The 14,365-nt window shown below is 41.8% G+C and overlaps 1 protein-coding gene across 1 annotated transcript in view; it reads left to right on the top strand.

Moving 5' to 3' along the window:
* The window catches only part of LOC139721497 (multifunctional protein CAD-like), a 64,799-nt gene that overhangs the window by 4,183 nt on the left and 46,251 nt on the right, over positions 1-14,365 (top strand). Inside the window, exons 2-3 of the mRNA XM_071632812.1 lie at positions 11,781-12,050; positions 13,850-13,908. Of these exons, the coding sequence (XP_071488913.1) occupies positions 11,781-12,050; positions 13,850-13,908 (329 nt within the window). The remainder of the gene's footprint in view (positions 1-11,780; positions 12,051-13,849; positions 13,909-14,365) is intronic.

Raw genomic sequence — 14,365 nt, 5'->3', positions numbered from 1 at the left:
ACAGATTGCCGGAAAACTCCATATTATAGGGAGAAATTATACGAAAAATTTGCGTTGTTTTCCAATAAGCAACGGAGGTGTACATGGTATCAACATAAAGCTTATGAATTTAGGAAAGCGATGATGTCATTTTCTGAAGGCATTGTGGGAGAGCAAGCTGACCAATGAGGGAAAACCTTTCATAGTTGAAAGCAATAGCAAACTGATCATCAACCGATATTATAAAATGGGTTCAAGAATGTAGCCAATTGGAAGCGCTGAAATGAGTCACGTGTGCGTGCATTATTTTCTTCAGGTAAGCACTAAGAAGAGTCTCTCTTCCACCTCCCTGGCCTGACGTACGTCACAATGTTTTACACTAGCAGTGCGCACTCAATCAGTTGTTACAAGTGCGTCACGCGCTATTATACGCGCTGTCAATCCTGTAAACAACTTCTAGTTCGGGCCGCGGGCTGCCACAACAGCCGGCGGCCTTTCTTGTGCATAACAGTACGTGGCGTACGTATACTCTTATACGTACGTACGTACAGTACTAGGTGAGTGTGCGGGATTTCCGAGTGCGACGTGCGTAAATGTTTGGGACGAACATCTTCGGACATCTTGACTTTTGAGCGAGTGCTACATGTAGCTGACTGGTATTGACCCACAAAGGTACGTGAATAATGCTGTTAGTTTTCGACCCATTTTATAAAACTAATGATGCACAGACATGACGTCATCGCTCATGAATGGTGGGAGTGCAAACTGTAGTGTTTTGGTGACCCATACTCTTAAAACTGGGCTCAATCCGCGCGCGCTTTTGGAAAGGCGCGCCGATTCTGCACTCTTGACGGTAAAATTTGGGATTTTGGATGGATTTGTGGAGGGGCTAAGGCCCTTGGGAGTTTCCTGTTGTGAATGAGTGTGCAAGTATGTGAATTGATGTGATTTGCGTGTGTTGTGACACTTGAACTTTACTGGCTGGTGACAAGTGATAAGTGACCGAATACCGGTAGCTGATAGAATACTGGTACCCTTACCCTACAGTACAAGAAAGAAACTGCTGTATAAAGCAACACGACTTCTCCTTTTTCAAACCCACAGTCAAATTCATGAACGCGCGTGACAACAGCGCGCTAACTGTTAGTGGTATTCAATCGAGCCATACAATGTAGGGCCTGTGTGTAGGACTAAGGCCTCTCTTCTGTCTGCAGTCACTGGTACAAGCATTGTAACAAGACTGCGGACCTGGCCCTGGTCCAGGTCCTGCGCTGGACTAGTAGCATAGAACTATCGTTATCTAAGAAACTTACTCGTCAGTTCAGGCGCTGGTAGGCCTAATGGGAAATCCTTATATTTTAGCTTCCGGCCCTGTCATGACTGTTTAACTCAAAGATAGTAGAGATAACAAGATAGGAAGGCGCGCGATAAAAATGGACACAAAATGGCTACCCTACAGTACATGACAATACAAAAGAGAGCTATGTACAAACTCAGTACACCTAGGAACATCATTCATTTCCAAAGGTAGTGTTATCTTTATTATCTTAAAAAGATTTAAAAAATTATAGTCGTAGCTTTTTTTCGATTAAGGGGATTATTTTGAAGAACGAGATTTAAAAGTAATAAGGATTATTTTGTGGAGGTAAAAATTTGGCAATAAACATGATCTCACAATCAAAGACGCTAACCTTGATAAACAACAACAATCCTCTTCATGGACAGCGCATCTCAGGCAAAGACACACATCACCTCAGATGCGCTATCTTTGAAATTAGGTACTGTGGTCTCAGGTGATGTGCGTAAAATGCTTGAGGACCGCACGCTGTCCATTTGTTTTGTACAGGATTAGCGCGCACTTTCGTGTCTTATTAGTTAAGTGTCTTTGGTTTATCATTTACTGGAGTAGTAGGCTCTATAGCTTCCAGCACATTCTCCAGTACCGGTACGTTCTTTCTCTCTCAAGCTGCATACCAGTTACAACAGTTTGACAAAAACAAATCTGTTGCAATTTCGCAATTCTCGCTTGTAATGTAGCGCGTGTATGCTGTGCATGTTATGCTCATGCCGCTTGTGCACTGTATGTACTGTGGTGTATGGTCACGATTGCATTCGTGTGTGCAAAGCATCTCTGTGTATGTTGCGCGCATCATAACAATTGGTTTTTGATTACGTCACCCCTCCTGACATCAGGTCGCTGTTATATTCCATGGTTGTACGTAATTTACGTCATGTTATGAAAAATATAATGCTTCTTATCCTTGTGACCATGGTCACGTGACAGCATTTTGACCAATCACACATTGATATCTATATAGGTCATATAATAGTAGAACTTATCTACCGGCGTAAGTGTAAAATTTAAAGTTGGTTTTTACCTTCATTTTGCAGTAGGTCTAGTAGAAGTTGCTTAGTGTTAGAGTTAATTTATATCCAGAGCATTTTTGTAACTTCTGAAATTCCATGAAAAGCAGATTGTGAACTACTGTATATGCCAAATATTTCGTGAGGTTTTCATTTTCACGAATTTTGAGAGTCAGGTGCTATTCGCGAAAATAAAGACACGAAAATATTGACTCTCATCCCCGATGTGAATGTGACATACGCTTGTAAATATACTCTTCTGCGTTCGGTACAGGACTCCATGATCGCGAATTTAACCGCTCGCAAAATAAAATTTAACCACTCACAAAATCGTTGGGAATTCCCGATTTGCAAAAATTTAGACTGGCGAAATATATGGTGTATACAATATTTCATATGAAAGAGAATTACATGAAATGATGTTTTTATCTCCAGAAATTTAACTTTCAAATCTCTTCACTCTTACCTCTTTTTTTTTGACAAGCATGCACGAAAAGGTGTCCAAATCATATGTTTGCAAACAGCGCCTTAAAGTTGCATTCTCGTCTGGATCTCCATCCATCGGATTATGAGCGCACAGCGGTTAGAAAATATGCATAACAAGCACAGGAGCCACTTCCCCCACAGCGTCATCACACCGCATTTGCTGTTTGCATGTGTACATGCTCACTCGGTACCCTTCCACATGGCAGTTTACGTCCACGCAATTCCAACAACGCGAGCACGAGAACATGCATGCTAAGTCTTGTCAGTTCTTTAGCTCTGCCAGCATGCCATGTGAGGATATGCATCAGCCAGACATGCCACTAACATACCAGCAGCAGTCTCCATCATATCTACCCAGCACAGAAAGTGTATCGTCCAGCAGCAAATTGCATGAAAATGATGCTGCACGTAAATTATCACCGTTCCCACACACCTTTATGTTAATACCAAAGAGCCTATCATAATCTTTTGAAAATAACCTCGATTTGGAGTTCAGTCACAAATATCAGTATTCGTAATACTCCCCCTCAATCGTACTCACAGTTTAGTGTTCAGTCCTGTCTTGGAGGAATTGACTGATCATCATGAGCTTGAGCTCTACTGACAACTTGTTTGCAAGTGTGGTTCACTCATGTGATCCTTACATAAATCCACATTACAGTTTTAGCTTCAGAGAAATATGAGAGTAAATGTGATTAAAAGCGCTTTGTTTGTGAGTGTTTTTGTATATATGTGTAACAAAGGCACATTGCACTGACCATTATCTTAACTCCTATGCAGGGTGGTCCACAACTTGAAATTTTAGCATGTTGCAAGCTCAGAATCTGAGAATATTGCAGAAATTGAATATGCGCGGAGCGCACACGATGAGTACATAGTACGCAATATTTTGCTGCTTATCTCTCTTTGTGCTGCTTACATTCAATGATCTCTCTCATGTTTTGCGCACAAATATCTTAAGTATCTGGTAGTTTGATGTTTCTTATGTTATGCACATGTTTTGCACATTTTTGAATACTTTTACTTTGAGCTTGTTGCAAATTCTTGAGGATGTTGCATAGCATGTTGCTGGCTTTTTAGGATGTTGCACAAGAATTTTAGCATGTTGCAGCGACATGCTAAAACCCCTCGTGGACCACCCTGCCTATGTAAGTCTTGGAATCAGTGTGTATCAAACATTGTGCATTTCAGAGCTAGTGTTTACAGGTAGCGCAGTCGCAAGCAGTTGGACAGCGTGTGCTGTGTATAGTTGTAGCGAGCAGCATGGCCACAGGCATGGCCATATGTACACACAGCATGCACACACGATACAGCTTCGCGCCGCGAACGCCATGTGGCTGGGTTGCGTGTTGAATATGAATATGCATGAGCCCTCAAAAATTATTGCAAGAGGTGTTTTCAAGGTAAAATCCACAGTCGAAGACGTGCAGCTAGCAAAAAGCTATCCACATATAATTGCATAGGCCTATCCTGAACTATAGTTTGTGAGTATACTCACATGCTACACGCTGGTTCAAGTATCGAAGCAGACGCTGAGATATGGAGTTGAGAGTGGTTCTAACAACATTTACACCCATTTATTGTCAGATTCATGTACCAGCGCTCTGATGCGATATACATTTTGTAGAGACAAACTTCTTCTTTCATATGACAGGGCTTGACACTAACGGTGGCCCGGTGGCCTGGGGCCACCAAAAACGCACGTCGGGCCACCAAAATTTCAGAAATGAAGCATTTGGTGGCCTGATCGGGCCACCAAAAATAAACGTTAGTGTGGAGCCCTGCATATGATACTGTAATATAACCGGATTTCTCCAGTTACTGTGGGATCTTTATTGGGTATGTTCGCGGACACCTCACTCGGACTCACAACGATCACATCATATCGCATCATCACGTAGAGAAAGCATCAATAATTCACCGAGAAGACAATCGAAGTGCGTGCGAAGAAGAACTTTATTACCGTACTCGCCAATCCGGCTACCCGTCAGGACCAGTCGCCTGACACGATGCACCACTGTATCGCCGCACGAATGGCCGATACACACAGCGTTACAAGACTTTAGTGTACAATACACTACAAAACCACGGGGGGACTCCGCGACACGTCCGCCCCCGACGAGCGTCAGCTCACCACTCCTCGCTCCTTCTACCCGAGCGAGAGTATAACCACGTGCGACCCGTGACCCCCACCGAAACTCATACGGCCATGGGGTCACCGCACGCCCCCTACGTCCTAACTAGACGTACCAGAGCCAGCAACTTCAGTGCTATAAATTCATTTCATTACACAGCCCCTCCCTAAGACTAGTCAGTCCCTTGACTAGGGCAACTCGGGCTTTACATAAACAATGAAATGACCAAAACCGGATACTACAATCCCGTATCCTACACAAACAGAAACATAAACAATAAACGCTAGAACAACATTTTTACATAATCTTCACAGATTAGCGTAAACACATTTACCTATTCTTACACGCTAAAACAACCAAGTGTATGACATACATACGCGAATCACTGTCTCGCAATTTTGCATATTTACATAACTTGATAAACACAAAAAAAGATGTGAAAACCGCATCATTACTTAACAAGCGAGGCATTCATCACTACGCATCATGGTCTCCCGCCTTGCTTAAACAACGAACTCCTTAAGTATAGCTTGTCCGATAGTTTACATTGTATTTACACGTATTTACACACACACACACAAAATAAACAAAGCTCTCTTACTAGCAGTCCACATTTTAAAGACAAATAGAACACTGTAGCGTCATTTGGTAAGTCGTTGCGCCTTCCGCTAGGGGTTCCCGTCCTGCACTCCAACCATAGCGTCTCCGGAGAATTCCTTGCGCCGTCCCACTTGGTGTACCAGATATCCTTATCGTAAGTCATCTCGCAGACCACATGACAAATATGACAATTTATACGTCACTGCTGGTGTCAACCTGTCGAGGTAGCACATGGCGTTGCAGGTATGGTGCACCTATTGCAGGGATCCCGCAGTTTCCTACATTATATACATTAAGTTGCGGCTGTACACGAGTCACTACAATCACCTGGCGCTCTACCCAGCATCCCTGATACGAGTCATCGGATCGCTGAGGAGAGTTTCGCTTCCTTGGTTGATTGCGCCGGAGATCAGTATGGAAAACGTCGGAGAAATGGATTCATCTTTGCCGGTGTGCAAATCGATAGGGTCAGACTCTGGTCGAACGTCTGCAGCTTCGTTGAGGAACTTCCGAGGTGAATGGTGCCACGAGGACATGACGATCCGGCTCCTGTAAAGGAGCATCAATACCTCCACCAACCTCGATCAAAGACTGTAACAACGGCTCACCAAAGCACTGTTTCATTCGAGCCAGGTGCATAAAGCTTTTCTTTCCGATGTTTTCTCTTGTGTTCGGCAGGTCACGTCCGACAACCTTCCTACAACCAGGAACGGACCTTGTCATTTCCGTTGTCAGGATGTGTAGCAACGCAGAATTGCATTAAAATGCACCAGGAATAGAGTTTCAGTCTGATCGTGAAAACATGCATGTGCACGCATAGCAGGCATTCGATTTGAAGGCACTACTAACGACACTGCAGGCATGGCAGGCATTCAAGGTGAAGGCACCGCTGGCACTACAGGCGCTACTATTTCTTCTTGACGAGTAGGGTCCTACTGTATTTTCTTCCGGCGTAGACTTCTGCCTCTCAAACAACTTCAACTTCATGATGTCGGTATTGACAGATGAACTTGCAGGCATACCGGGCATTCAATTTGAAGGCACCGCTGACACTGCATGCGCTATAGGGTCCTCTTGACAGGCGCTATTCTCTCTTTATCTTCTCCAGGCTGCGTAAAGTCTAAAACAATACAGGCGCCTTCGCCGGCAAGCGCCTTTCCCCTGCAGGCGCCTTCGCTCGCAGGCGCCTTTCCCCTGCAGGCGCCTCCGCCTGCAGGCGTCCTTCACTGCAGGCGCCTTCCCCTGCAGGAGCCTTTCAACTTCAACTGCAGGCGCCTTTCACCTGCAAGCGTCTTTCACCTGCAGGACGAAATATACGCAAGATGAATTTACTGATCCAGACTCACCCTGCAGGCAACGAAAAATATAGTAGGCATTCGTAACGAGGGCACTACTATAGCACTGCAGGATTAATCATCTCTCCTCTAATGCAAAATATGTCACAATAACATGAAAATGATCGTTATAGCAGTCTCCTGGTCCACGCAACCTATCCCGACGCTGCCACCAATGTAATATAACCGGATTTCTCCAGTTACTGTGGGATCTTTATTGGGTATGTTCGCGGACACCTCACTCGGACTCACAACGATCACATCATATCGCATCATCACGTAGAGAAAGCATCAATAATTCACCGAGAAGACAATCGAAGTGCGTGCGAAGAAGAACTTTATTACCGTACTCGCCAATCCGGCTACCCGTCAGGACCAGTCGCCTGACACGATGCACCACTGTATCGCCGCACGAATGGCCGATACACACAGCGTTACAAGACTTTAGTGTACAATACACTACAAAACCACGGGGGGACTCCGCGACACGTCCGCCCCCGACGAGCGTCAGCTCACCACTCCTCGCTCCTTCTACCCGAGTGAGAGTATAACCACGTGCGACCCGTGACCCCCACCGAAACTCATACGGCCATGGGGTCACCGCACGCCCCCTACGTCCTAACTAGACGTACCAGAGCCAGCAACTTCAGTGCTATAAACTCATTTCATTACAATACTAAATTTGTTATACCCCCGCCAAACGAAGTTTGAAGGGGGTATATAGGAATCAGCGGACGGTCGGGCGATCGGTCCGTTGCAAATCTTGCGTCGCGAACTACTTCCTCAGTTTTCAACTGATTCCCATAAAACTTGGCACAGATGTGTGCCTTGGGTTGTAGATGTGCAAGACGTATTTTTTGACAGTACCCAAAAGTACGTTGCCATGGTAACGGCATATTATGGGCAAAAATGGGTACAAATCTTGCGTCGCGAACTCCTCCCACAGTTTTTGATCAATTTTTATGAAATTAGGTACAGATGTTCATCTGAATATGTTAATGTGCAAGACACATATTTCCGCAGTGGCAAAAAGTGCGTTGCCATGGTAACGGCATGTTATTGGTAAAATATAGGGCAAAATGCTTCATGGCAAAACTGCTTCATCAGTGTTCTTCCAATTCTCATGGAATTCATATTGAATGTTTGTCTTAGGATATAGGTCAGCATGACACATTTCTTGACAGTGACAAAAAGTATGCTGCCATGGTAACAGCTCACATATTATGAGCCAAAATGATGGAAAATTTTGTGTTGCAAACTACTTCCTCAGTTTTTGCCCAATTTCCATGAAACTTGGTACAGATGTGTGCCTTTGGTTGTAGATGTGCAAGACGCATTTTTTGACAGTACCCGAAAGTACGTTGCCATGGTAACGGCAAATTAATGGCAGAAGATCAAGGAAAGATCTTGCGGATTTAACTACTTCCTCAGTTTTTTGACCAAAGCTTATGAAATGTTGTTTGGCGGGGGTATAACCAGTCGCTGTAGCGACATTTCTAGTTAGGATTTGATATGTTCAAATGTAGACAATACCCAGTAACATGAGCCCAATTGCTGGTGCAAATGTACAAAATACACAACTTTCCTAATCACTAGATATTGTCTCTGGACTGTCACTCAATCCTTTTTTTAACCTACTGTATACGCCATATATTTTGCCAGTCTAAATTTTCGCAAATTGGGAATTCCTGGCGATTTCGCGAGTGGTTAAATTCACAGTCGTGGAGTCCTGTACTGAACGGAGAAATGTACACGCGTACGTCATATTCACATCGGGATCAGTCTTTAATTTTGCGAATAGCACCTGACTCGCGAAATTCGCGAAAATAAAAACCTTGCGAAATATTCGGCATATGCATCAAATTGTAACATTTGCAACATCAAAATGCAAAAAGTTCTTACCGTGGGAGGGGGGACACCCCCCTCCCACACCCAGTACCTGGGCAATTAGGCTCTCTAGCAGTAAAAGCAGTTTTAGTATGTCAATACATTGTATGTGACAACACAAAATATTGTAACTTAATAAGAAATTGCCTAAGTTTCTTTTCTTATGATGAGCTTCATTTTTCTTCAGTCGCTGTGTGTGCACTTGCAAGATGATATTTGAAGTTTGCAACTGGAGTGCCAAGTGGTTATGCAAAGATATGGTGACCTTTAGTGATTTTTTATGCCTCCGCCACGAAGTGGTGCCGGAGGCATTATGTTTTCGGGTTGTCCGTCCGTCCTTCCGTCTGTAATGAATTTTGTGGACAGCGTAACTAAAAAACCTTTTGAGGTATCCTAATGAAACTTGGCATGTGTGTGTATTAGGGGGTGAAGTTGTGCCTTTCAACTTTTGGGTGCACATGCTCAAGGTCAAAGGTTAAAAGGTCAAGGTCAGATACGTAAAAGTTCGCTATTTCCTCCATATCTATGCAATGCCTGAAGATATTTTCTTAAAACTTAGTGTATACACGTATTACCCAATTAAGATGCTCTGGTGAAAGTTTGGGGTCATGAGGTCAAAGGTCAAAGGTAAAAAAAGTCAAGTAACAATGAACTTCACTTTTTTCTCCGTAACTTGGAAATAGACCAGTTCTTAATTCCACTTTGCGCATGAGCAGAAAAAGGTCATTTGTACCAACAGGCATTTTGGTTTATTAATTCACTGACATAAGTATCTGTGATGTGATGATCATTCATGTGATCCTTGTCTAAATAGTGCTTGCCAGCACATCTACCTGATAGCAAGCCTGGTATTTGGCAATATCAAAAGAAAAAGGTTGTTATTGCAAACCATACAAAACAATGAATTAGATGCCTGCTAAAGTGTCAACTGACGGACTATTCTGGTCACCTGTTCTAAACACAAGTTCATGCTTTGTTTGAACAGGAATTCCATAAATTGGTATGTCGGGCAAGCTTATGCATTATACCGCTTTAAAATGAGTGAAGTGCCTAACCTACTGAGAAAAAAGAAAGGTCATTTGCACCAAGGTGTACATGAGCTAATTACGAACTGGCTTATTGTTCAAGGTATCTTCATGGAACATAGCATAAATACATGTACTGACTGGTAGTGATTATCTAGAGAATTTAGGGTTCATGGGGTCAAAGGTCAGGAGTCAAAGGTCAAGGCAACACTTCAACATTTTACTATTTCCCTCATATTTATGCAATGCCAGCAGGATTAATTTTTTTACACTTGGTGTATGCGTGTATAACATAATAGAGATTCTCTGGAAACTTTTTTTTTTCATTTTTTTTTTTGCCTCAAAGGTCAAAAGGTCAAAGATCAAGGGAAAGTGCTGAACTAACTTTTTCCTCCATATCTCAGAAGTGGCTCAAGTTATCTTGAAACTTTCTTCATATTAATGCATGTTCTGCCTGGCAGTGATTATCCTATGAATTTTAGGGTCAAAGGCCAGATGAAAATGGTAACAATGTAATTTTCAATACAGAAATTGCACTTTTTCTCCATACCTTGAAAATTACTCAATGCATAAACTTATGAATGGGCAAAGTCAAGTTTAAGTCCTTAAATCCCCAAATACATGCTCTCCTATTCATCCAATTAAACCTACAAAGGTACTGTAGGTCAAGGAAGGTGAACATTCAACACATTTGTGACAAACTTGTCATTTTGATATTTTGCCAATTTTGTGAAAATATAATCACACATTTTCCACATGAACTAGAGACCTATGAGGAGAATCATGCGGAGGCATACCAGTCGCCTTAGCGACATTTCTAGTTTCTTTCTCTCATTGCTGCCTTCCCATGGAGCTGTGTGGCCTCAAATTGCAGCCTTGGAACTTTCATATCTCTATCTCTCTTCTGTATGATTGTTTGTGTATGTTTGTGTGTGTGTGTTTGTGTGTTTGTGTGCCTGTATGAGTATTGTGTCTGTGTGTGTGTGTGTACATTGTGCATCTCTATGAAGACTGCTCAGAACACTGTACAAGTTGAAATTTTTGTGGTTATTTATTTTCACAAGTTGCCTTTGAACTGCAACAGTAACAATGCACAAGCCAGTGCAGGAATTTGTAAATGCATTTATGAGAAGAAAATGTGGTAATCAAAATATACCTGTAAACATATTGTAACCATCTTAACCAGGCATAGTATTCAAATTGTGACAAGGAACAAGAACATGACTGTCACACTTTGCAAAAGGATAAGGAAGGGTTGATAAGGGAAAGAATTCGCCTGTTTCTGTATTTGTTAACTCTGTGCCACATTTGCACGTCCGACTCAGTCGATGATGTGCCAACTTCGCATTTTCTGCTCAAATGCACAAGCGATCGACAAATCACCAAATGCCGCAGTACAATGAAAGCGTTTCTCGTGCTTGCGTTCCTCTCACATATACATTGTAGCTTGCATTTTATGTTGTGATTGACTAGCAAGCAATGTTCCCATGTAATTTCTAAGTTTCTTTCACTGTTTTGTGTGCAAAAGTCATGCCTTTACAGTAGTATTTAGCAACGGACTTACTAGTCGTTTGAAAGAAAAACAATCATAGATTTGTCATACAATTAACATCAAAGCAAAAATTGGCATTTTCTCTAGATACAACTTTACACACTGTATGTCCAGCTTAACATATATCTATTAAGTAACATAGATTTGATAAACAGAATGTTTTCTCAAAGCATGCAGACGTTGGTGTTTCAGAATAATGTGGCACTCTGGGGGTTTCCATCATGGCACATAACAAGTTAAACAAATGTCTATCAGGTTGCAGATGTCGAATGTACAGTGTAGCCTATTTAGCTGCTGAATATGATTCATACATGTGCATATGTATAGGCCTTCTTTGTGTGGTGGTAACAGGATCTTCAATATTTTTTGCATGCTGTCCAGATTCATATTAATTTTTTTGCTTTGTTTTTTGTTTTAGTCTTTCAGACGGGCATGGTTGGCTATCCAGAGTCCCTGACAGATCCATCCTATAAATACCAGATCCTGGTCCTGACGTACCCACTCATCGGCAATTATGGCATCCCTGCCAATGACAAGGATGAATTTGGTCTGCCTATCTGGTTTGAGTCTAACAAGATCCATGTCTCTGCTCTCATTGTTGGGGAGCTGTCAGAGCATTACAGCCACTGGGCGGCCCGTCGATCACTGTCTGATTGGCTGAAAGAGAACAACATTCCAGCCATACAAGGTTTGTCTAGCTCGATGACAATAACTCTCATTCTCAAAATTGTGTAAGTTTAAGTCATGAACAGCTCTCATTCGACAGGAAAGAAGAAGGAAGGACAAAGAAAGGCAGCCCATGAAATAGGCATACATGTATTTTCAATAGTGCAATTTATGCTGTCAATACTGACAGTTTCAGAACAATCATCTCTGAGCACCTCATATAGGCATTTTTATGCCTCCGCCACAAAGTGGTGCCGGAGGCATTATGTTTTCGGGTTGTCCGTCCGTCCGTACGTTCGTCCGCATTCGTTTACGCGATAACTTGAGTAATATTGACTGGAATTTTACCAAACTTGGTCCAAGTATAAAGTATGATGGGGCAATCAGTTGATCAGATTTTGGGGGCAATTAGGTGAATAGATTTTGGGTGAAATCGGCCAAAGGTCAAGGTCAAATCATGAAATTGAATCTGTTTATGCGATAACTCAAGACTGGATGAAGCAAATTTCACCAAACTTTGTCCAAGGATGATGTATGATGGGACAATTATTTGAGTAGTTCTTGAGTGAAATTGGACAGAGGTCAAAGGTCAAAGATCAAGGTCAAATCCTAAAATATAACTGTTTACGAAATAACTCAAAACTGGATGAAGCAGCTTTCACCAAATTTGGTCCAAGGCTGATGTATGATGGGGCAATTAGTTGAGTTGATTTTAGTGACATTGGCAAAAGGTCAAGGTCAAATGCTAAAAATTTTGCTATTTTTTTTAAAACTTAGTGTAGACATTTACTACTGCGTAGAGATTCTCCAGAGAGTTTCATGTCATAAGGTCAAAGGTGAAAAGGTCAAAGGTTAGGTGAGAATGTTACAATTTCACTTTCTTGCAAATGGTTCAATGTATCTTCATGGAACTTGGTACATACGCATGTACTGACTGGCAGGGATTATCTAGGGAATGTAGGGGTCATGGGTCAATAGTCAGGGGTCAAAGGTCAACGTCAACTCAAAATTTTACTATTTCCCTCATTTACTAGTATGCAATGCGTGCATTATCATTTTTAAAACTTGATATATGCATGTATTACCTTCTGTAGATTCTCTCAAAGGTCAAAGGTTAAGGGTCAAAGGCCAGGTTTAAATGCCAAAAAAAAAAAATCGATTTTGTACTGTAATTACACTCTTTCTTCATACCTTGAAAATTAATCAATGTATAAACTTACAAAAGGGTCGGTCAGAAGTCAAGTAAAAATCCTCACTTCCCCAAATGCATGTACCTGCACTCTTAGACAATTATAGCAAACCTAGTTCAAGGAATGTGAACATTCATGATGTTTCACACAAACCTGACATTTCAATATTTTGTCAGTCATCACACATTGTGAAGACATTGTACCATACACCTATTGGGAGAATCATGCATTATGGCGGAGACATCAGTCGCCATAGTGACATTTCAAGTTTTTTTCTGTCGCCAAGTACATTGTAGTTCTAAGTGAAGTGCCTTTTGCAAGTTTTGTTGTAACTACCTTGGTACAAGTTCGTAGTGTGTTTTGTTTAACTCATCAAGGCTTGCACATATTGGCTCTTTCATTTGCAGTATACAACATTTGGTCCAGCCTTGTCTTTTGTTGGTAGATGAGATGCAATGCATTATCCTGCTGAGGCAACAGACTAGGATGATATGGAAGCAAGAATAAAGAAGAATGACAGGGAAAAAAAAGACCCAAACATCTGGATGTAATCTAGAGATTCCTATGTACCTTCTAGGACCTATGCACCTTACACAACAAATGTCACTTTATTATGATTGATGTTTTACAGGTATTGATACCAGAGCCCTGACAAAGAAAATTCGAGAAAGTGGCACCATGTTGGGCAAGGTGAGACAGACACACTTTGTTTGCTCTTCAAAATCCGATATGCACGGTTTTCATCTTGGCAATAAACTGATAGCCTGTGTATTTTGTCTAGCAAATTACCCAAGTATTGTATTGCCAAACAAAGATAATGAAATCTCTTTAGAGGTACAGGAAGAATGTATAGTATCAAGTAATGGAGTATTGTGTAATTGATGAACTGCAGTCATGGTGATGGGGTGATATTAGGAAAGATGGCTGAGGGGGCAGTGAAAGCTATAGTGCCTTCATGACGTATGTAGCTTTTAGATTAGGGTAATTGCACTCTCTGAATTGTGATCATAAGAATCATGTTCTGCATGGCTTGTAATGAGAATTGTGGTTGGACTGTCAAAGCAAATGTATAGAAAAGTTTTTGTAGTCTATCTTTGAGTGAACAAATTTCTGTTACCTACATTTCATATATGTTTTAGCAAATCAC

Source organism: Diadema antillarum, unplaced genomic scaffold, assembly GCF_040938485.1.
Source record: "Diadema antillarum isolate AM-2024a unplaced genomic scaffold, OU_Dant_1.0 scf00000144, whole genome shotgun sequence".
NCBI classification, from domain to species: domain Eukaryota; kingdom Metazoa; phylum Echinodermata; class Echinoidea; order Diadematoida; family Diadematidae; genus Diadema; species Diadema antillarum.
Note: the sequence above shows the minus strand (reverse complement) of the source record. Positions and strands in the feature narration are given on the sequence as shown.